Here is a 25087-nt window from a genome sequence, read left to right on the forward strand (position 1 = left end):
TGAGTTTTGCTGCTGAAACAAAGTAATGTTAGTAATAATAATAATAATAATATAATATATAATTTCAGTTATCCAGTCATGTGTGCATACATTTTTGTGCTGAATCCACTACCCTGGCGTTGGTGCTCTACCAACTTACAGAAGGACCACAGGACCACACCAGTAAACCAGTCAGTTATCCCATATAACATTTTGTGCTGAATCCACTATGGTGTTTCAGGTGCCAAGTTTATGGTCATATTGTGTGTAGGATCCGATAGGGTTAAATTTGTGCAAGGTGGTGGCGTTTTTTTGTGAGTGTAGGGTTAGTTGGCAGGCAGAAATCATGTGATCTTCCTTTTCCTATGTTGTGTCACGAAGTATAATGGATTTGTACTCCAGATGGTGGCGGTAATGCAACATTATATTGGATGCCAACCGCCGTTAAACTCCACCGAAGAAGGCTAACAGCTCATCCATTTCTTAAAACAGGAAGTAAGTTCAGTTCACTCAGAGAGGAAGAGGCGAAGCAAGAGGGGTAACTTAGCCCAAAATCTGTCTACTCCGGCATGTGGCGTTTTTCCGCTCACCAAGCGATTCGTTTTTGTATGGAGGTCAATGAAAGTGTCGAATTTGGTTAACAAAAAGTTGAGTGGTTTATTTGCTACATGTGGCTTATTTGATATAATCGAAGTTTTGTAATGCGCGGTTTGTTAGGCGTGTACTGATATACGTAGGACATGTGACATTCCAGCAACTTTGAGAAAAAACACCTCATATCGGAGTTGTGGGTGTTGTTCACTCACGTTTAGCCCTCTCATTGGCTAGAATGGTCCCACCTGATCTTGCCTCCTCTCTGCCTTCCTTTTTTTTAAATACATTTATTTTCATTGTTAGAGCGGCCACTAGAGTATCTGGTCAATATAATGGATCATTTTTTGGTTCACTCCATAACTGTGTGGATAAATATGTGGTTCTCTGGTAATACAGTTACTATGCATCAAGAAAGTCTCCACTGACATGTAGTCTCTACAAAACAAGAGGTCGTACTGGTGCTTTAGCTTGATGAAACAGCCGGCTATGTCTCGACATATCCATATAGAGGCGTCCGGCGATGATACAGCACGAGTGCCACTTCTCACTAGCCACCTGGAGCTAGCTAGCCTCGACTCGGATGAAGGTACATGCGTAAACTCCACCTCGTAATCTTGGAACTTTCATGCAGTCTCCCACGTAAACTAGTCCAACCTGTGTACTCTTTATTAGCTTAAAAATGTAATTCTGATGTCAAATTCAACAGGTAGTAGGTGTACCTGCATTATCAGACGTATGTTTTCCATGAAATGTTTTGAGTAATTTATGATCATACAATTTACAAAGCCATTTATCATGTTTTGTGTTTTTTTTTTTTTACATTTCAGGTGAAGTTATTTTTGAGAGGCGTATTGGAGATAATGCAAATGATGTTCAGAGAAGTACACAAAGAAAACGAACATATGAGGAAGCTGTTGAGGAAGCAGGTAGACTACTGGGATTTTGACGTGTAACACGAGGTGTATTCATTATTATAAACTGGGTGGTTTGAGCCCCTGAACGCTTTTTATTAATTGTTACTGTTCTAATTACGTTAGTAACCATTTTATAATAGTGTAACGACCTTGGGTTTATAAGCGCGGATATCGACTCTGCCCCATGAGCTTGCTTTTGCAGCGCAGTCGATAGCGCGCTGGACTTTGGGCTAGAAGGTCGAGGGTTCGAGACCTGCTTCCTGCTGTTTCATCACGATAGTTGTAAGGCACCCCACCCCCAAATCTACACACAATACCCCATAAACTGAAATGTATCACATTTACATAAGTATTCATAGTCCTTTAGGTGCCTTTTGGCAAACTCCAAGTGGGATGTTATGTGCCTTTTTACTGAGGAGATTACTTCTGTCTGGCCACTCTACCATAAAGGCCTGATTGGTGGAGCGCTGCAGAGATGGCCTTCTGGAACGTTCTCCCATCTCCACAGAGGAACTCTGGAGCTCTGTCAGATTGACCATCGGGTTCTCGGTCACCTCCCTGACCAAGGCCCTTGTCCCCTGATTGCTCAGTTTGTCCAGGCGGCTAGCTCTAAGAAGATTCTTGGTGGTTCCAAACTTATTCCATTTAAGAATGATGGAGGCCACTGTTCTTTGAGACCTTTAATGCTACAACAATTTTTTTGGGTACCATTCCCCAGATCTGTGCCTTGGCACAATCCTATCTCAGAGCTCTACGGACAATTCCTTTGACCTTATGGCTTAGTTTTTGCTCTGACGTGCTGTCAACTGTGGGACCTTTTATATAAAAAGTTGTTACCACAGGTGGAATCCAATCAAGTTGTAGAAACATCTCAAGGATGACCAACAGAAACAGGATGCACCGGAGTTCAATTTCAAGCCTCGTAGCAAAGGGTTTGAATACTTATGTAAATAAGGTATCTATTTTTTTTAAATAAATATGCACAAAAAAATGGGTAATTGTGTGTGTGTATATTGATGAGGAAAACAATTGAATCCATTTCAGAATAGGGCTGTAAATGTAACAATGTGAACAAATGTAAGGGTCTGAATACTTTCCAAATGCACTTTATATGGCCAATATCCCATGACTAAGGGCTGTATCGGTTTGCGTTGTGCATAAAAACAGCCCTTAGCTGTGGTATATTACTCTTTATAAACTGGATGGTTTGAGCTCTGAATGTTGATTGGCTGAAAGTGCTCTGTCCTAGCACTCCGCATTGCGTCATGTCTAAGAACAGCCCTTAGCCGTGGTATATTGGCCATATACCACACCCCTGCTCTAATTACGTTGGTTACCAGTTTATAATAGCAATAAGGCACCTCTGGGGTTATACCACACCCCATCAGGCCTTATTGCTTAAAGTGCAAACCGTAGCAAACATACCTAATTGATCATGTTCAGGGGTGTATTCATTAGTGCACACCATCATAATGGAAAACGTTTTTAAACTAAAATTAGAGTTTCTGTTAGAGAAATTCAGGTAGGTCCTTCCCTGTTTCCTTCTGTTTGGTTCCGCTTGGTTCATAGTGAATACACCCCAGGTAGGTCCCTTCCAGAGTCAGCAAGTTTGCTTCTGTTTGGTTCCTAGTGAATACACCGCTGATGCCTCTGTCTCAGACTTCCAGACATCACACTATTCTCATTAGAAAATTAACAGTATTCCTGTAGTGTCTGGTCTCTGCACCCCACCTTCAGGTTTTGGTTTGTTCCATGGTCTCCTGTTGGTGGTGTGTGGATGGGCCAATGCCAGTGATGCGGTGGAGATCCTGTGTGTTTCCTTTCTGCTGCCCACGGCCCGCTGTGACCTCCATCTCAGCTCCTCAGACATGGGGTTACTGACGGCCAACATTTTCCTCGGTAAGGAATAGCTTATATGGGTAAATAGTTTATATAATTTCAACTAAAGAATTGAGTCATCACATTTTAAAGTAGGCCTAAATATCAGTTCACTTGATTACAGATGCTGCTGTATTACTTATATGTAAGTGCAGACTTAACCAGGGTTCTATTAGTGTGATAAGACTCATGCTTAACAACTCATTCATCATCAATCGCATGTAAAAACCACATTTCACATCAAGTTCAAGGTTTATGAATAGCAACATTGTTTAAGAATTCTGTGCATAAAAACCTTTTCTAAATGAGGCCTCTGACTTTTCTATGCTCTGTTTTTGCCATTTGTCCCCATAGGAATGATGATAGGTGGGTACATGTGGGGTTACCTGGCTGACCAGAGGGGGCGCCAGAAGGTCTTGGTGATGTCCCTGACAGTGAACGGAGTGTTTGGAGCACTGGCCAGCTTTGCCCCAAGGTTCTGGATCTTCCTTCTACTACGGTTCATCAGCGGTGTAGGGTAAGCACTCATTACATACCCCTCTGATTGGACCTAATGAAGATGGTACACAGACGCACACACATACACAGAGACACCAACACGGAAATGTAATGTGAATCATTTTACAAACACTCAAAGTTGCATCTGCTCTCTTCATTTAAAGGATTCATTTCAACTTTCACCGGAGTGTCTTTCCAGGGCATAGGCTACTCATATGTTTCCCTCTCACCCTTGCCAACAGACAGTTGTCATTGAAATACCTAGACTCTGCTCAGTTAACACTTTGGAAATCTACTGTGTAGGCACTCTAATTGTGTAGTGGATTCTAACAAGTATTTTCCATTTGCCTTTTCCAGGGTGGGAGGTTCAATCCCGGTCATCTTCTCCTACTTTTCAGAGTTTCAGCCCCGGCTGAAGAGGGGGGCAATGATAAGTGCTCTGGCCACCTTCTGGATGGCAGGGAATATTCTGGCAGCAGGTGACACCATTACTATACATTGTCTTCTGTTACAGTCAGATGATGTTTGTCCTCGTGTGAAATGTTTGAGGGAGGTAGAGATGATTACTGTTGCATGTGTCTATAGGCAATGTTTAGGTCCACATGCCTGTTAAAATCATAAAATATAGACCCATGTCCAGTAATATGATTTTTCTGTGTGTTTCAATCATTCGTGAGACGTGTACCTAATGGAAATGCATTAACAAATAGTTGAGCTGCACACTTTTGATACAATGCAAATTATTTATGGAAAGTCACAATATATGATGTTAATGAACATTAGGTAAGCGTCTGGGTGTGTGTTTTCCCTACAGGCCTGGCGTGGTTGGTCATTCCCCGGACCTGGGTCCGCTTTTCTCTGGGTGGGATGGACTTCCAGAGCTGGAGGCTGTTTGTGGTGCTGTGCTCTGTCCCCAGCCTCACATCGGCACTCATCTTCAGTCTGGCCATGCCTGAGAGCCCCCGGTTCCTCATGGAGGTACACCAGTGCTTACAGGCCACTAATCTTTAAAATCCAAAATGCTGTCTTTAAAGACTGCCTTTTTGTGTAACAGTTGGCCAGTCATACAGTATAGCTCCAATAAATGTTTCTGAATAATAGAATAGGACACTTAGCCTTGTATACAAGCCCAACCAAGTTCAACAAGTTAGTTTACGAAATAATATCTTGTTTTTGGTTTGTTTCTTCATTATACACACTTCTCTTTCTTTGCAAGGCTGGCCGTGAGACAGAAGCCCTACGTGTCTTCTGCAGGATGTTTGCAATAAACCACAGAGGCAGTCTCAAGACCTTCTCGGTATGTACCGTAGTATGTGTATCTTAGTGCAGCGGCTCCCAAACTGTGGGTCGGGGCAGATGTCGTGGGTTCACGCGATTTGACATTTTTTGCCCATAGATACTCATCATTTCATTATTAGTAAATTCCTTAAAATTAGTCACAAGAGTTAGATGTTTTGAATGTTAAATTGTTTTATTATATTTGGTCTGAGTATGTTTTTTTCACTGCTCAGAACCGGCACTTTTCTTCTGGGGGCCTTAAGAACCTTTTGGTCAAGGGGAACCATGTGTCGCTTTGCGTCACAGCTCAACCTTTATTGGAGGTTTGCCACTCAAAAGACACGTCAATTGGTGGGTTTTGAAGCAAAAGGTTTGAACCCCAATGTATACAATCGCATAACTCTCCAGGTATAACACTTTTAATATATAAGATATTGGTTTTGTTATTTTTTTTTTGAGTAAAACATTTTAAGTGGAGTTCAACATGTGAAAATGAATAGTACAGATCATGAAACATTTCCCTCAAGAACCCCTGATACATGGGGGTTTCCCATCCTTAAGGAGGTATTGGAGAGGCTGCACAAACCCAGTCACAACTACAATAGACAAACTAATTGCCCTGGCAAGAATACCCTGTGTGAATTCTAAGTAACCTTGCATTACTATTACCACTATCATCGGAAGATAATTAATCCGCATTGTAACTAGGATAATCAAAATTATCCCGCGGCCCAGTAGGTTTCAGACCTCACAGAACCGTCCAACAGCAGAACAACTTCAGAGAACCAGACCAGGGAACTGCTTAAGATGCAGTAGAGTTTTACACTATTTGACGTTGACGCGTCAAATAAGCTTCTTTACCAATCAGGACCTGAATATGACTCCAGGTCGCATAATAATTTAACACGTTCATTAATTCATTAATTTTGTACGTATTTATTACACATTGATTACACTCTCTCGTATTTCATGTCACAAAGATTCACCGTATGCTACGAGCCATAGATTTTGTCACTGATGATCACATTTGCATAAAGGTCGTTTGGAGTCCGCCCAAGTCTCAGGTACTGATGAAAGACGTTCACCCAACTTCTGTTCTTCCGAGGTAAAATTAGCTAGCTAGTTAACAATGGCTGCCCAATTTCTAGAAGATGGTAGATTTACAATCTCTGATTGCACCAGACTGCTGCTCACGGACAGAAGAGATGGACTTCAACCATCAATAGCCAGGTAATGTTAACTTCATGTCAGCTAGCTATCTAACGTAGGTGTTGAGAGTGAGTGGTGTAACGGCTGCAAAAAAAGTAACTACATGATATAACACTGACGTTACCGAACTACCAACGGCGTTAGCTAGCTAACGTTAGATCTGCCTGCCATTGATATATTAACTGAAGTCAAGATAGCTAGCTAACGTTAATTGTTCATAATATAACGTTAATTATGGAATCTATAAAACGTTAACTAGTTACTGCTGTACGGTAACGTTAGCTAGTTAGCGATGTTGAATGAAGATACACTTTTTTTAGCTAGTTTGTAGGTAAAGTACGTTAACTGTATTGACTGTCAATATACGGTTGTCTTTATATGTCAGAGGCTCAGAGTTGGCACCGTTTAGACAAGAGAACACTTAAGGGGACATACAGATAAAATGTCACTGGAACCATCGGGTCTGCGCTCTATTTTTCAGGTCATTTGATTGATGAAGTGATGGCCAGCAATATAATTGCTGTTGCAGAGGCAAATTACACCCAACAACGGGAACCTTACGAATATGGCAAGTTGTTACATTTGTATCATTTTTTTTGTTGTAAGACATTTATTTATTTTACCTTTATTTAACCAGGCAAGTCAGTTAAGAACACATTCTTATTTTCAATGACTGCTTGGAACAGTGGGTTGACTGCCTTGTTCAGGGGCAGAACGACAGATTTGTACCTTGTCAGCTCGGGGGTTTGAACTCGCAACCTTCCGGTTACTAGTCCAACCACTAGGCTACGCTGCCGCCACTCACTTGTACTGTGTTAAGTCTCCTGTGTCAAGTCAATCAATGAAAAAAAAAATTGGGTTGGTCTATAATGCTGTTCCTAAATTCTATATGGTGATCTTAGTCTTTTAACCTAAAGTTTTTAGGAGTGTATTTTGTCATTCATTATCTATTGTATTTTTTACATTTCAGTGTGCTATCATGCGCCTTTGGAGGGAAGGCAGTAGCACATCACCAAGGAGCAGCTTGAGTTCCTCATAGATTGTCATATGACCATCAGACAAATGGCAGATGTTCTCAATGTGTTGCAATCTGTGGTCAAGCGGCGCATGAGGTAAGTTATCGTAATTTAATAAAGCAATTGTAACACAAGCGGGATATCTCTTCATCCTCTCTAGATTTGATCACATTCCTGATTGATGTATCTTTTTGTGTTTTGTATTTAGTCATTTTCAGCTTGTCAGGTCATACTTACTGTTGTCAGACGCTTAGCTGGATGTGAGGATCAAAGAGCTGATATCAATTAAAACAGAATGGTGTCACACTAAAAGAAAGGTTTTGTTAAACAAACGTGTCATGTTTTTTTAGGTGGAGGATTGTTATCCATGGTGCTGTGGATGGTTACAGCAGACTTGTTGGGTTTCTGAAAGCCTCTGACAACAACAGGAGTGTCAGTCATGGAGTCATTCGAAGCAGCCATCACCAGCTACGGAGTACCATCCCGGGTGAGAAACACCGGATGGTGAAAACAACCGTATCTGTGCCTTCATGGAGCAGTTCAGGGATGTTGAGAGGGGAAGTGCCCTCAGAGGAAGGTGCACTCACAACCAGAGGATAGAACGGCTGTGGGGGGGACAATCTGACATGTAGTCTCCAACGTTTACCATTACCTGTTCACCTTCTTGGAGATGGAGCAGATCATTGACATCAACAATGAGGTGTACCTGTGGGCACTACACTTTGTGTTCCTGCCACGGGTGAACAGAGATCTTGCTGTGTTTGCCAGTCAGTGGAACTGCCATGGGCTGAGGACTGACCAACGGCAGTCACCTCTGCAGTTGTTCGTCTCGGGTTCCCTGGCAATGCAGAGGGCCAATCTGACAGCAGTAAGGTATTTGTTCGCCCCCACCTCTGCTCCTCCAACCCCCACCTCTGCTCCTCCAACCACCACCTCTGCTCCTCCAACCACCACCTCTGCTCCTCCAACCACCACCTCTGCTCCTCCAACCACCACCTCTGCTCCTCCAACCACCACCTCTGCTCCTCCAACCACCACCTCTGCTCCTCCAACCACCACCTCTGCTCCTCCAACCACCACCTCTGCTCCTCCAACCACCACCTCTGCTCCTCCAACCACCACCTCTGCTCCTCCAACCACCACCTCTGCTCCTCCAACCACCACCTCTGCTCCTCCAACCACCACCTCTGCTCCTCCAACCACCACCTCTGCTCCTCCAACCACCACCTCTGCTCCTCCAACCACCACCTCTGCTCCTCCAACCACCACCTCTGCTCCTCCAACCACCACCTCTGCTCCTCCAACCACCACCTCTGCTCCTCCAACCACCACCTCTGCTCCTCCAACCACCACCTCGGCTCCTCCAACCACCACCTCGGCTCCTCCAACCACCACCTCGGCTCTTTATTGGTCGGAATGGGTGATTGTGCCACAAATCCAGTTCACCATCAGCAACACACAGATGGAACTGTTGCGGACAATAATTCCATTGGAAGGCCCCAGAGGCAGCCTGGGAGTTGACTATCTACAGAGGGTTATGGCAGTTATATCTTCAGCGCCACTCTTTCCTACTCCAACCTGACCTACTACATACTCCCCTACTGGGATGAGGGATTGGACGCTATATTTTCAGCGCCCCTCGTTTCTTTGAATCGGTTAATTTCTTTAATACTATTATACATTTTATAATACTAACATTCCCCCTCTTTCACACACTGTATGATTTGGTCTCTAGAAAGGTACGATAGACATCTTCAACTCTAAACGGATGAGGACCAGGTGGCCTTAACCTTTGTTAAGTACTTCCCCATTCCAGTACGATTCTGTTTGGTCATATTTGGAGAGAGTCAGGTACTGTTAAGATATACGGCCTATGGTTACTGTATTTTGCTCTATGGCACTTTAGCACAGCATTCCATCTGCTGACACGATATTTGTCTTCCACTCAGTACAACACGACCCAGGAGAGGCCTACTGCAAGCACTGGATTGGAACCTTCAGAGCGTGGCTGCTGTGGGAGGACAACAGAACATTCTGAATGGACATTATTAAAATGTAATGCCCATTATTTTAGCAATGCCCAATTGGCACTTTTATAAATTGTTGAAATAAACGTGTGGAGAACGCCCTATAGTTCTTTTTTATTTTTTTAAACTATGAAGATAGTGGTTCGCCCCCTTTACATTTGATATCATTGTGATTAACAGGAACCTATTACCGGTAGTAACATAACATTGTGACAGCTCAAATTCTGTGGTTGAAGATTGACTAGTGCAGGGCTCCTAACCTTGTTCTTGGAGAGCTACTGTCTTGTGAGGTTCACATCTACCCTAATCTAGTGCACCTGATTTGAATAATTACCTGCTTAATGAGGTTAGTTACAACTGAGGTTGGATTGAAAACCTACAGGAGGGTAGCTCTCCAGGAACAGGGTTGGAGAGCCTAGGACTAATGGATTTAGTTCTTAGATCAATGTATTTGATAAGTCACTATGAAGGTGCAGTTCCCAGAAGTGGAGCTGTCACTTAATGCAGTGGATGGGAAGCCTTATTTCATGTAGTTCTAATTAAATGATAATGGCTGAAGTTAATTTGTTCTTAATGTACGACATCAAATTGTCTGAGTTGGCTGCAGTACTTGAGTCAATATCAGCAACGGCTAGTGTCAGTAAAACTCAACTTTTTTTTTTTTTTAAACCTTTATTTAACTAGGCAATTCAGTTAAGAACAAATTCTTATTTTCAATGATGGCCTAGGAACAGTGGGTTAACTGCCTATTCAGGGGCAGAACGACAGATTTGTACCTCGTCAGCTCGGGGGATTGAACTTGCAACCTTCCGGTTACTAGTCCAACACTCTAACCACTATGCTACTATGCAAGTCAAGCAATATGGATTGTATAATTTAATTTGAATGATCATTAAGTGAACAATAACAGCCAATATGGAAATACAGTGCATTTGGAAAGTATTCAGACTCCTTTACCGTTTCCACATTTTATATTAGAGCCTTATTCTAAAATGTATTAAACGAATAAAAATGTAGCATCATACCCAAGAAGACTATGGTGTACTCGCTGCCAAAGGTGCTTCAGCAAAGTACCGAGTAAAGGGTCATAAATGTAATATTTCCTTTTTTATATACATTTGCAAAAATGTCAACCTGTTTTTGCTCTGTCATTATGGGGTATTGTGTGTAGATTGGGGGGGGATTATTGTATTCATTTTTGAACAGGGCTGTAACGTAATAAAATGTGGAAAAAGTCATGGGGTCTGAATACGTTCCGAATGCACTGTACAAACAATACAGATAAATGCTTAAATATTGATGTGCAGTTACATTTTCAAACACTCAATTGCTACTGTAATTTAGTGCTACTAGATACAATTATGTATCGTAAAAATGTTTTTATGCAACACCGAAATGTGGGGAATTCACAATTCCGGAGGTCATGAATTCCCTAAAGGCATTGTAGGTTCTATGAAGAGGGAGCCTTAGTGTCACAGCACATGTGTTTGCCTCTGGGTACGTTTTCTTCTGCTGCCCAGCAAGATGCCCTCGTGCTGTGTGGAGGAATTCGATGGTCGTAGTGTCCTCAAACCCAAGGGGTGTCACCACCGTTGCCCCAGTAGCAAACTCCAACACCATTGCCACTGTTAAAGGACATTCTTCATCTGAGGAGTACACAGTAAAACATTTAAAATACATATTTAAATCATAAAATGGAATAATACGCAGTTACCGATAAACTTGAACAATGTACTAATTTTACCTTGCACCTCAGCCAGCCATTTGAACCAATGGCAGATGGTGTCGTTCTCCAAACACCGCCGGTTGCCGCCAGGTATGGAATAGGTTACTTTAAACAGGTCCCTGGCAGTGGGAGGCTTTATGGAGTCCACAAGTCCACAAAAAATGCTCGGAAGCTGTCCGGATGATTCCCCAATGCTTCGGGCAGCTCAAGAGAGTTGAGATGATATTTGAACCTGTTATGGTTTAGAGACCGTATATATATTTACAATAAGTGTTAAGGATAATATAGTGATGTTTATTGATTTAGGGGGATGGACTGATTAAAACTACTTATGTTAGAGGAGGTAATGACAAGTACTTCACAGATTTGACAGTTGACTTACTGCTCCAAGGCCACCTGCATGCTCCCTTGGACAAATTGTTGAGCCACCAAAACAACCACACCATCTCTGTCCTCCATTGTCTTGACAACAATCATTTTTTTTGTAGGGGAACGAGCCTCCTCCTGTCTGTCTTAAAAGCCTCTACATTTGGATTAATCTGGGGGAATGTTTCCACCAAAACCTTCAAGAAGCTGCTTTCCTCCTGGCCATAGGGCACTTTGATCTGCCTCACAGGATACTCTAAACATACTGAGATATGGAAACATTATTTAAATATAAAAAAGTATCCTAATATAAAACAGGGAAATAGTCCATGATCTTTAAAATCAATAAAATAACCTACAATAAGTATGTTGAATCACAAGATAGTTTCACACCTAGCTTGCTTACTTACAAAGCAAGCACAGTGTCCTCGTGTACTACATGGATATAGGGAAAATGTACCTATCCTGTTCAGCAGCCGGATGTTAGGGTCAGCGAACAGGCAAACCCTCATAGTTATATCAACCTGCTTCTCCCGGTTTGCTGCCTTTGGACTCCAGCATTATTTCGTCTCCTGAACGATTGAAATCTGACATACTCGCGCATCCCACGGTAGCTGTTGCAATCATTAGCAAGCTAACGTTACTAGGTAGTTGTGCCGTTTAATGTTGACTTTTGCCAGGTATTACTTAACCTACCAGAATGAATCCTACTTTTGAACCACCCGATCCTCCTGGGATGGTTGTAAAGGTGGTTGCACTTGGCTGGCAACACTTAAAAAGAGATCTCTCATGTTTTCAAGGTTCGAAATGAATTAGTCGTTTGTTGGTGATGATGAATGAGAAGTTTTTCATAGAGTGATTGGCCAACATTTGCATATAGTTTACATATTGTTATTTGACGCGTAAAATAGTGTTATTTAACGTGTCTATTTTTGGCTGTTTAAAGAAACCATTGAAAATCAAACCATGGATTACAGTGTCTGCTGTCACATGTTCTTTGACTACTATCAGGATGAGGAACCATAAAACATCAAGTTCTAAAATCCTGAACTTCCCATTACGTGAATACAACTGAATACAATATTTTGCAATCTAAATATGTGACAATTCAAATATATATATTTTTAAGTATAAAATTTTAACAACTTAATTTTAAGTACTTAATTAATTTAACATTGATGCTGGTCTTTAAAAAACAATGGCTATATGAATGTACAAAGCCATCGATCACGTGACACCATTCATTCCTATGACATAAGCTTTCAGGCCCGTGCACACTCTTGTCACGGAATGGATCTACAGCCAGATCTGGGTTCAAATACATTATTTTTTATATCACATATCAGTTTAGGATTAGGAATGATTCATATTGTGAACCCTGCTCAATATACAGTACATGCCTTGGAGGGACCAGGGGTGTCAAATGTGGTTCATGGGCCATTTTTGTCCCCTTTTTTTTTTTTTTTTTAATGTGTCCTTTACTTGTGCTCCCTCTTTTCAGTAATGGCCCCAATGGAAAAATTACTTTGACACTCCAAGTTAGAAAGATCACTTCTTAATGTTTTGGCCTTGATGAACTGCACGTACTGTGTTACTGTAAGTGTATAATGGCTGCTTCTCCAGTCAAGCAGTAAATATCTCTAAACCAATCCATTTTTCCTGAACACGTCTCCATCTTTCTGTAAATAAATACAGCCCATCACATGGAGCACGGTATGTAAAAGTAGAGGGAAATTGGCACTCATGACCTTTCTGATCGGCCCCTCTACACAGTAATGGCAAAACACACTTGCAAGTTAGACAGACACACAGTATGTTTTAGCTCCCCATATCCCTGTACTAAAAGCTGCCCAATTTTCAAAACCCTTTGTTTTGGCCTCTATTAACTGCATATACTGTATTAGCTCATATATCAGAGGTGATCAACCTTGGGTCTCTATTCAATCTGTATCTCTGAAGTGTTACAGATAGCGAGATAGAAATGTGAAAGGTAATTTCCGTTTGAGCCAATATATGCAGTGTTTACGATGAATGCAGTCTCCGCTAACCCGGGAACGTTGCCTTTAAATTTAAATCGCGCTGTAAGGCTGAACTTCCGTGATACAGATTGAATACGGCCCTTACCCTTAACGTTTCAGTGTTTTTGCAGGCTTTTGCTCCAGCCCAGCAGTAAACATACTTCTGCTAATCATAGTCTTTCTCCATTAGTAGAATTAGATATGTTGATGATGCTACTACTTTTCACTTGATATGTTAAATATGGTGTGTTCTGTATCGTTTACAGATTTGTGGGCTGCATATCCCTTCTGAGAAGAAAGAGAGGGAGACTAGGAGAGGTGGAACACATACTCGGCGCTTTGTCAACCTCCTCAAACAGGTAACACCATGCATACATGTACACATGCACACAGACATAGGAGACCGGCACATACACAAACACACTCTCATAATGTTTTTTTTTCCTTCAAGACTGGAGCACCCTCCGATGGGATATCACAGCTTCTAAACTAACAGATGTGCTGAAGGAAATGTTGTACTGTACTTTATGCTGCATATCAGATCCCCTATATACATGTATGCTGTTGGCTTTTACATTCAGGTTTTTCTTTATCACATGAGGTTCAGCCCAAAGTCAAATACAAACCCAGTATGTGAATATTCCAATAACACATTGTAATGTAGGACATGTTTATTTTCACTTAAATCAATGTTGCTTGTGTTGCAGTGCCTGGCACCAATAAGACAGCTGTTTGTTGGAGAGTTGGCCTCTAGAAGTGTATGTCTGGTCATCATATTCTACTGCATCTCATTTGGGTGGGTCTCAGCTCTCCTTAATACAATCTGTCTGTCTTCAGCTGTCCGTGTTGTCCATACTGTATGTATGGATGACATTTTTGACACAAATATACAAACATTGACAGCTCATATTTCTGGGGGTAGTTATCCTATGTCCTAACCCCTTTGTGTGTGTGTGTGTGTGTGTATGTGTATATAGATACTATGGGCTGTGGATGTGGTTCCCAGAGCTTTTCAGGAGAGCAGAGGATGGAGGCTCACCCTGTGCCAATGTGTCTCGCTTACAAAGCCATGACAACCAAAGCTGCTACCCAGTCAAAACGGCAGGTGTGTACAAAACACGAGAGTAATGCACTTCTCAATAAAATGCTCACTCCTGTCAGACTTACAGAAAAAGGTTGTGTAAACAGCAGCTATGTATGTTATATAAATCTGTGGGCACCAGTTTCTCTTTTATGATGAAATATTGTGCTATCTATAACATTGTGCAACGTTTGTTATTCAAGTAAAAAAAAAAGTATATTTCATGGCACTTTACTGGCACAATTATTTTTTTGAAAACTAAGTTTGTGTGTTGGACTGCTTCCTTTCGCAGTATACATGGAGGGTTTTGTCACTGCAGCCTCAAACCTACCAGGGAACATCTTCACCGTTCTCCTAATGGACGTCATTGGAGGAAAGGCCCTGCTTTGTGAGTTGTTTTCCCCTCCCTTCTTAAAAGACAGTAGGGCATGATCAAAAAATGCATTTAGTTATTAGAAGTTTCAGTGACATTGTGGCTCAATCAGAATCATTTTGCAGCATTGGGAATGGTGTCATAAAATGGCCATTTGCAGACGCTTTGATCCAAAGCCTCTCACAGTTAACCCATGTTTGTGGTCTATGCAGGAATCAAGTCAAAGTTGCTAGCCTAGAATCACATTCCAACCAAAGCCATCTTGGCATGGATTCTATTCCCTGTGTGTGTCCTTCTGCTTTTTTGAAGTATGTACTGTGCTCTCTGTCCCAGGTTGCAGCCTATTGTTGTCCAGTGTGAGTGTGTTCCTCATCTACGAGGTGAAGACGAAAGCACAGAGTCTGCTCATCTCCTGTGTTTTTAGTGGAGTGTCTGTGGTGGCCTGGAATTCCTTGGACGTGTTGGGCACTGAGCTCTACCCCACCCAGCTACGGTAACTGAATACACCATCATAATAGCCTGGTCCTAGATCTGTTTGTGTTGCCTTCCCAACTCCTATGTACTAGAACGCTTCACGGATCCATCTGTACCCGAATACACGAGACCCGAGCGGGTCAGGATCCAGAATTCTAAATCATGTCACGGGTCTTGGGCATGTGTAATTTTAACAGACTTGTCCGGAAGGGCCCGTACAGATCATAAACGCGACTGCTGCAGTAGGAGTGAGACATTTTGTAATTCATGCTGCTGCTGTAGCTTTTTACAAGAGTGCAGCATTGTGCGTATAGCTTGTTGTTGACCAATCATAAGTCATCAAAGCAGCATTAGGCTAAAGTCACAGAACCTCACTCCGTGTGAGGAAAAAGTTAGGCGATATCTAACCAATGGAAGATGGAATCAAAAGTTAAAGGAGAAGGATAGGCTACAGCAACCAAGAGCCAACAGGTAGGCAGGCTGCTACTTAATATTCAGAATGGCGTTCTTGTCATTTGTAACTAGGATGAGGAAGCGCATGCGCTGCAGCCTCAGTTAGCCTGCTAGCTAACGTTAGCTAGCTTAACTAGCTTCTCCCGGTTTGATGCAGTCCAAGTCAGATACTACGTAATCATATTTGATGATAAATAACCTAGCTATGTCAGCTATTAGTCTACTAAGTTGGCTTGGTTGGTTGCTGTCTCTTTCTCCCTACTCCCCATGTCATTTGCTCACAGTACAGCTCCTCCCCCTCCTGCTGGACCGACACCCCTCTCGCTTTCAGCTCCAAAAAATTACTTTTCTGCTGCTTCCCTCACTTGGATCAGACAGGCTCTGGATCCGACCAGATATATACAGTCGTGGCCAAACATTTTGAGAATGTCACAAATATTAATTTTCACAAAGTCTGCTGCCTCAGTTTGTATGATGGCAATTTGCATATACTACAGAATGTTATGAAGAGTGATCAGATGAATTGCAATTAATTGCAAAGTCCCCCTTTGCCATGCAAATGAACTGAATCCCCCAAAATAATTTCCACTGCATTTCAGCCCTGCCACAAAAGGACCAGCTGAAATCATGTCAGTGATTCTCTCGTTAACACAGGTGTGAGTGTTGACGAGGACAAGGCTGGAGATCACTCTGTCATGCTGATTGAGTTCGAATAACAGACTGGAAGCTTCAAAAGGAGGGTGGTGCTTGCAATCATTGTTCTTCCTCTGTCATCCACGGTTACCTGCAAGGAAACATGTGCAGTCATCATTGCTTTGCACAAAAAGTGCTTCACATGCAAGGATATTGATGCCAGTAAGATTGCACTTAAATCAACCATTTATCGGATCATCAAGAACTTCAAGGAGAGTGGTTCAATTGTTGTGAAGGCTTCATGGCGCCCAAGAAAGTCCAGCAAACGCCAGGACCATCTCCTAAAGTTGATTCAGCTGCGGGATCGGGGCACCACCAGTACAGAGCTTGCTCAGGAATGGCAGCAGGCAGGTGTGAGTGCATCTGCACGCACAGTGAGGCGAAGACTTTTGGAGGATGGCCTGGTGTCAAGAAGGGCAGCAAAGAAGCCACTTCCCTCCAGGAAAAACATCAGGTACAGACTGATATTCTGCAAAAGGTACAGGGATTGGACTGCTGAGGACTGGGGTAATGTAATTTTCTCTGAATCCCCTTTCTGATTGTTTTGGACATCCGGAAAAAGCTTGTCCGGAGAAGACATGGTGAGCGCTACCATCAGTCCTGTGTCATGCCAACAGTAAAGCATCCTGAGATCGTTCATGTGTGGGGTTGCTTCTGAGCCAAGGGAGTGGGCTCACTCACAATTTTGCCTAAGAACACAGCCATGAATGAAGAATGGTACCAACACATCCTCCGAGAGCAACTTCTCCCAACCATCCAGAAACAGTTTGGTGACGAACAATGCCTTTGCCAGCATGATGGAGCACCTTGCCATAATAATAATAATAATAAGTGGCTCGGGGAACAAAACATCAATATTTTGGGTCCATGACCAGGAAACTCCCCAGACCTTAATCCCATTGAGAATTTGTGGTCAATCCTCAAGAGGTGGGTGGACAAACAAAACCCCACAAATTCTGACAAACTCCAAGCATTGATTATGCATGAATGGGCTGCAATCAGTCAGGATGTGGCCCAGAAGTTAATTGACAGCATGCCAGGGCGGATTGCAGAGGTCTTGAAAGAGAAGGATCAACACTGCAAATATTGACTCTTAGCGTCAACATCACGTAATTGTCAATAAAAGCCTTTGATACTTACGAAATGCTTGAAATTATACTTCAGTATTCCATAGTAACATTTGACAAAAATATCTAAAGACTGAGGCAGCAGACTTTGTGAAAACTAATATTTGTGTCATTCTCAAAACTTTTGGCCACAACTGTACATAACGGGTCTAGTTGTCCTGGGGTCCGTTCAGAACGGGTCACTATATAAATATATAAAAATGTATTTATGCATATTGGGTCCGGGTGGGAAGCCCCAGGTCCACTTTAGAACGGGTTCTATTGGTCTTCTATTGTCACGACAGGTCCAAGATCTGTTTCTGCTGTCTTGCCAACTCCTATGACATGTAATGGGACCAAGCTCCCATACAGCCTTCTTTTAAACAATTTCCCAGCAAAGGCTCTTTGCCAGGCTGATCGTCTTGTCTCTCCCACTGTGCTCACTGTCAATCTTGATTTATTTTAGGTCCTCCGCTCTGGGCTTCTTCACAGGAATAGGCAGAGTGGCAGCCATCATGGGTAACATAGTCTTTGGCCAGCTGGTGGACACCAACTGTGCGATACCAGTTCTACTTGTGTCTGCTTTGCTGCTGACAGGGGGGATCACTGCCTTGCGCCTTCCACGCACTAAACAGGCAGAGCTCACCTGAGGCCTCTGTGAAATGAAGTCCAGAAGACACTTTTTTTCCCTGCTCATAGTCCTCGCCAAGGGTTATTCCCTGAATCCAGTCTACTTAGAGATGCCTTTTTCCTATCATGACCAAAGATTGACGTAGAAAAGATTTTATAAAACGGATGTTGTGAAATGCTGGATTGCACAAGTGCACTTTGAGAAACCGTGTACCTTAATGGTTTCTCAATGATTAACAAGTCATTGACCAGAGCTAAGCACAGTGATCTACAAAAGTATGGGGACAGTGACACATTTTTTTGTTGTGTATTAAAAGTAGTCAAAAGTTGAGTATTTGATCACATATTCCTAGCATGCAATAATTACATCAAGCTTCTGAATCTACAAAGTTGTTGGATGCATTTGCTGTTTTGGTGGTTTCATTTCTATTAGTCACAAAATAATCAATGGTAAATAATGTATTGTAATTTTTGATGAACTTTTATTGTGAATAAGAATGTTTCTAAACACTTCTACATTAATGTGAATTAGTGTTGGCATGGTATAACGGTACCACAGTAATATCACGGTACCAAAACATTATGATACCAACATTTATAGATTATCGTTTCATATAATACTATCACATTTTTCAGTCCTACCGATCTAAGGCACTGGCGCCTTTTATAAAATGTGTATCAAGTCAGTTTTGTTTATAAATTCTGTAAAAATAATAATAAATGCAACTAGTCTCTTGTATGCGCTGGTCCAATAATGTCCACTTAACTTTCATGCCATATTACGTGTAGTAGCTGTAATCTGCCAGCCCATCCCATTCCAGCCATCACTCACCTGTTTCAAAGATTTTACTGAGCTACAGTTCATAAAAGGAAATCAGTCAATTGAAAAATTAATTGGGCCCTAATCTATGGATTTCACATGACTGGGAATACAGATATACATCGATTGGTCACAGATACCTTATGCAGCACCACATCTCCTTTGCATAGAGTTCATCAGGCTGATGATTGTGGCCTGTGGAATGTTGTCCCACTCCTCTTCAATGGCTGTGTGAAGTTGCTGGATATTGGCGGGAACTGGAACATACTGTCGTACACGTTGATCCAGAGCATCCCAAACATGCTCAATGGGTGACCATGTCTGGTGAGTATGCAAGCCATGGAAGAACTGACATTTTCAGCTTCCAGGAATTGTGTACAGATCCTTGTGACATGGGGCCTTGCGTTATCATGCAACATGAGGTGATGGCGGTGGATGAATGACACGACAATGGGCCTCAATCTCCTCACAGTATCTGTGCATTCACTTTGCCATCGATAAAATGCAATTGTGCTCGTTGTCCGTAGCTTATGTATACCGATACCATAACCCCACTGCCACCATGGGGCACTCTGTTCACAACGTTGACATCAGCAAACCGCTCGCCCACATGACCCCATACACGTGGTGTAAACAAATTTGTGCACAACATTTTTGAGAAATAAGCTTTTTGTGCATATGGAACATTTTTGGGATCTTTTTTTCAGCTCACGAAACATGAGACCAACACTTTACATGTTGCGTTTATATTTCTTTCCCAGAGTAATTTCACAAACCATGTCGCGGGTCGTTTTAAACTAATCCCAGGACGCTTATTATTGTTTGATAACAAACAATGTTGTTCAAATTTGATTGGCACAGGAAAAAAGGCCTGGTATCGTTGGTATCATGGTAGCATCCACATGAATGTTGAAATATATTATGTCCTTATTTACAATAAAAGTGACTCCAAAATGACATTAATTTCTATTGGGCACAAAATAATCTGAAACACAAACAAAACAAACAGCAAATGTATCCAACAAGTTTAGAGTGACAAACTTGATGTAATCATTGTGTGCTAGGAATATGGGACCAAATACTCAACTTTTGACTATAATACACCATAAGTGAATTTGTCCCAATATTTTTGGTCCCCTAAAATGGGGGGACTATGTACAAAAAGTGCTGTAATTTCTAAATGGTTTGCCCAAAATTTATGAAAATACCCTCAAATTAAAGTTGACAGTCTGCTCTTTAACATCAGTTTAACATAGTTTAATTTAAAATAAAGTGCTGTGTAAGTGTTGGTGCTCACTGTGTATCCGATATGAATAAATCAGTGATTCATGGCTTCTTTAAGTCTGGGCACTTAAAGGAGAACTCCACTTACTATCTTTGGGTCTTTTTTTCATTAGTCCACTGTTGATACAATCACAACATGTTTTGCATGTTAGCAGTCAAGTTTAAAAGATATTGGATTTCAAGAAGCCAAGTGTTACCAGCCACATCACAAAACGCATCATCATCATGATGCGGCCGGTGATACTTTGCTTGAACTTGACTGCTGACATGTAAAACATTTTGGGATTGTATCAACCATTGATTATTGGGGAAAATACCAAAAGATAGTTTTCCCCTCAAGTGACAATCAAGATAGTGTGGCACACAACGTTTTTGTCAAATTGCTAACCAAATCCAATGTATAGGTAATTGCTTTGAGTTTACTTAATTGGATCCAAAGATTTATCACCATCTGTAAAGATGGGTTGCCACTGCTTATAGTCCATGTTGTAACGCACCTTGCATCGAAACCCAGATATGGTGCAGAGCGTTTGATTGTGTTGCTGGGGGGCAAGGAGACCCCCAGCTCCGCTTAAACCATTGACAACTACTTACCCTTTAAGGGATTGCTCTTCAAGAGCACAGTCAGAACTACAAATGTCAGATTATCCCATGTAAAACAATTGTGCACATTTAGCTCTATCATCAGTGATAAAGTAACTGTAGGCTTTTCATGCTCAGTAAACATAGATCATGTCATTTGAATTGCATATACTCGATGGTAGTGATGGGTTCTGATTTCTTAACTGTTGGAATCATGAAATATACTTATTAATTTCACTGAGGGAGAGAGGGTAATGTATAACGTTTACATTATGTCAGGATATGTTATTGTTAGCCATCAGGGATCCTATGGGAGAAGAGAGTCTGAGAAATATATATATACATACACACAACTAATCTTCTGGATAGCAACAGAAGTGTATTGGCTGTTCAGATGTGTAAGGGGCTCAGCATAGGAGAAAAGGGTTAAATATCAGTGCTTGTGAGAATCTATTATTTGTTTGTTCAGCTGTTCGATCCTTTGGGGTGAATAAACTTGGTTGGAGCTTTTATAGTGTCCGTCGATTTCTTACTCTGATTTCTAGAACCTAACAGTAGCCTCAATATATATCAATATTGGCCACTATTAATTGGATATTTGAGTGATATAAAAGTGAACTATACCTGACAAGTATGAGTGGTTTTGGTTAATTTCCCATACCGTCAAGCAGCAAAAGGGCGCAATTGCCGGCGATGTAATTAATAAACTAAACTAAAAAAGTGTTAGCTGATAATGTTTACTTTGCCCGCTACAGGTAGAAACGTACAATTGGCTAAACATAGTTATAAGTAGACCTAATGTACTTTCTTTCTAATTAAGTTGGCTCCCCTTTCCCCCATTTTGTTTTTAAGTGTTTAATCACGATTTGCTGCTGACAGACATGATAGGCTGTTGATTGGACCACGTCAAATAGTCTAGCTAGCTAATAACAGATCACCTCAATATGGCTAGTTGACAATCTAACTTTCAGGGGATAGACTTGACGGCTATATTTGTATGGAGGACCAAACCTGCCGTAATTAGAAATAGATTTATAAATTTATCAATACACACATAAATAGATAAATACTTGAATTAAGAAATTCATATACAGTAAATGCAGACAGATATAATTATTGAAGTAATTCTTAAATCAACAAACTACATCATACATAAAAAACATTCTAAAATGTTTTTTTTATTATTATTATTATTCCCCCCTTTTTCGTGGTATCCAATTGTTTAGTAGCTACTATCTTGTCTCATCGCTACAACTCCCATACGGGCTCGGGAGAGACCACGGTCGAAAGCCATGCACACCCCAACCAAGCCGCCCTGCTTCTTGTGCGCATCCAACCCGGAAGCCAGCCAATGTATCGGAGGAGACACCGTGCACCTAGCGACCTGGTTAGCATGCACTGCATTGACTATAAATAATACCTCTAGGGCAGGGGTGGGCAACCGTAGTCCTGGAGTGCCGCATGCTTTTGATTTAACAAACCTGGAAACCAGGTGTGTTGAATTCAGGCAATTCTTATTTAACTAGGTCAGTCAGTTAACAATTTCTTATTTACAGTGATGGCCTACCAAAAGGCCTCCTGCCGGGACGGTTCTGGGATAAACATTTTATATATATACACACACACCACGGCGAGAGACACCACAAAACTACATAAAGAGACATAAAACATAGCATGGCAGCAACATGACAACATGGAGGCAGTAGTACAAAACATGGTACAAACATTATTGGGCACGACCACAGCACAAAGGGCAAGACGGTAGAGACAACACATCCGCTAAGCAGCCACAACTGTCAATAAGAGTGTACATGATTGAGTCTTTGAATTAATTTTTATTTATTTAACTGTCCAGTGTGGTTTTTTTGCAACTCGTTGAAGTCGCTAGCCGCATCGAAGCCGCAACTGACGAGGAGTGAGGCCTAAGAGGGTTTTATAAATAAGAATCAACCAGTGGGTCTTGCGAAGGGTATACATTGATGACCAGTTCACAGAGTGCAGTGATGTGTCCTATAAAGGAGCATCGGTGGCAAATATGATGGCCGAATGGTAAAGAACATCGTGCTGCTCTAGTGCACCCTTACCTGCCGATCCATAAATTACGTCTCCGCAATCAAGCATGGGTAGGATGGTCATCTGAATCCGGGTTAGTTTGGCAGCTGGTGTGAAAGAGGGGCAATCACTGAACCGATGAATCAGCTGTTTGTCAGGGGTTCAGTACATAAAAACGTAATAGAACATTCAATTGAACGGAAACTGTTGTACTATTCAACCAGTTTAAAAACGGGGAGGGTAGGGGGTTCAAAATACACCGCTGCCCTTTTAAATACGTCACCCATTGCTTCAAAACATACTCCGGTACACCCACCGAACCGAGCAAGCGTGGCTCAAAGTATGTTCAAGAACGTACAATAATATTTTGGGGAAATGTGTCGTTCAGTACAAGGTGTTCCGCAACCTAGCAAACATTTAAGCGAACTGAACGCACCCCTGGTGTGGCGCCATGTTGGACAAAATCCGTCAGTACTTTAGGTTTACAAATGTTTCAACAATGCATCGTAAAAATAATGTCCGAAGATGTCGCACCAGTTTCCCAAAACATACAGTGCACTCGTTACAAAGTTACATTTAACTATGTCGTTACAGGAGCTGTACCGTGCTGAAAATTATTCCAGAATATAAACTAAAGAGCTTGCAGTAGCTCTTAAATGATAATTACTTTGAAATGCCATGTAATGAAACAGCAGGGAGCAGGTCTCGAACCCTCGACCTTCGAGCCCGAGCGCTAATTGAATGTGGCGCAAAAGCATGCTCGTGCAGCAGGTTCGATTTCCGCGCTTATCATAAGAATACATTGTGTAGCCTATTATAAAATATGTGTTTGTATTGTTTGCCATTTGTTATGTATTCTGTTTTTTTCGTGCTGTTTTGCATGCAACGTTTGCTTATATAAATACTGAATTTCTTCAGTTTGTGTGAAAAAAAAGTCGCTATAGAAAATATCAAAGTTACCTAAAAATAGGATATGTTGACAATAGCAGCTAGTGTAACCGATGTGAAAGTTATACTATTCCATTGGTGCCGTGACCCAGATCACTGGTTGCTGAGGAAAAGGAGGTCAAAAGGGGGGTGAGTGTAACCGATGTGAAATGGCTAGCTAGCTAGCGGTAGTGCGCTCTAATAGCGTTTCAATCGGTGACGTCTCTCACTCCAAGACCTGAAGTAGTTGTTCCCCTTGTTCTGCAAGGGCTGTGGCTTTTGTGGAGCGAGGGTGACTGTTGTGTGCAGAAGGTCCCTGGTTTGAGCCTGGCAAGGGGACAGACGAAAGTTATGGCTAGCTAGCACACATACAGTGCAGATAAATTCTTCACATTCATCTGATCACAGACCAACATGGCTGACTTTTGGATTATCACAAGGGTAAATGCAATTCTAGTATTGTAATTCAATGGAATTAACCATCATTCAGACATCAATATGCTGCAGCAGCTGTAGAAAGTTGATAACAATGAGACTTGGTGACCGGTGCAATCCATGAATACTAACATTCTGTAAAACTGGCGGGAATATGGTTTATGCAAGATAGTCAAACAGGACATACAGTTGAGGCCAAATATTTTGGTGATGATTTGTAGAGAGGAACTAGCTAGTTTTGCATAAGTGTTGACAAGTGACTTGAACTAATCCCCATTCATACACACACACAGTACCAGTCAAAAGTTGACACAGCTAATTCCAGGGTTTTCTACATTGTAGAGACATCAAAACTATGAAACATATGGAATCATGAAGTAACCAAAAAAGGGTTTAATAACAAATCAAAATATATTTGAGATTTTTCAAAGTAGCCACCCTTTGCCTTGACAGCTTTGCATTCTCTCAACCAGCTTCATGAGGTAGTCACCTGGAATGCATTTCAATTAACAGGTGTGCCTTGCTAAAGGTTCATGTGTGGAATTGTATTCCTTCCTTTGTTTAAGGTCTACTTGACCAAGGAGAGTGATGGAATGTTGCATCAAATGACTTGGCCTCCACCATCACCTGACTTCAACCCAATTGAGATGGTTTGGGATGAGTTGGACCGCAGA

The 25087-nt window shown here is 41.7% G+C and overlaps 2 protein-coding genes and 1 long non-coding RNA gene across 4 annotated transcripts; 2 read left to right on the forward strand and 1 right to left on the reverse strand.

Moving 5' to 3' along the window:
• Positions 1–468: 468 nt before the first annotated feature.
• On the forward strand, positions 469–19052 carry sv2 (synaptic vesicle glycoprotein 2). The gene is made up of 13 exons (XM_046356996.1): positions 469–1159; positions 1401–1499; positions 3225–3386; positions 3720–3882; positions 4221–4342; positions 4678–4841; positions 5080–5160; positions 13770–13862; positions 14211–14299; positions 14481–14608; positions 14877–14972; positions 15291–15450; positions 18150–19052. Exons 1-13 carry the CDS (start codon positions 1045–1047, stop codon positions 18331–18333), a joined length of 1656 nt encoding a protein of 551 aa, XP_046212952.1. The 5' UTR covers positions 469–1044; the 3' UTR covers positions 18334–19052.
• Positions 7326–9527, forward strand: LOC124040129 (uncharacterized protein PB18E9.04c-like). Its single transcript, XM_046357010.1, has 2 exons — positions 7326–7462; positions 7717–9527. Exon 2 carries the CDS (start codon positions 8037–8039, stop codon positions 8946–8948), a length of 912 nt encoding a protein of 303 aa, XP_046212966.1. The 5' UTR covers positions 7326–7462; positions 7717–8036; the 3' UTR covers positions 8949–9527.
• On the reverse strand, positions 10134–23264 carry LOC124040136. 2 transcript variants are annotated; one of them, XR_006839689.1, is made up of 3 exons: positions 23084–23264; positions 11138–11351; positions 10134–11039 (listed from the first exon to the last, which is right to left on the reverse strand). It is a non-coding gene; the product is annotated as an uncharacterized LOC124040136 (long non-coding RNA). The 2 variants fall into 2 exon arrangements; XR_006839688.1 differs by lacking the exon at positions 23084–23264 and adding an exon at positions 11502–11778.
• Between the last annotated feature and the right edge of the window lie 1823 nt (positions 23265–25087).

The sequence above is a fragment of the Oncorhynchus gorbuscha genome, linkage group LG01, assembly GCF_021184085.1.
Source record: "Oncorhynchus gorbuscha isolate QuinsamMale2020 ecotype Even-year linkage group LG01, OgorEven_v1.0, whole genome shotgun sequence".
NCBI classification, from domain to species: Eukaryota; Metazoa; Chordata; class Actinopteri; order Salmoniformes; family Salmonidae; genus Oncorhynchus; species Oncorhynchus gorbuscha.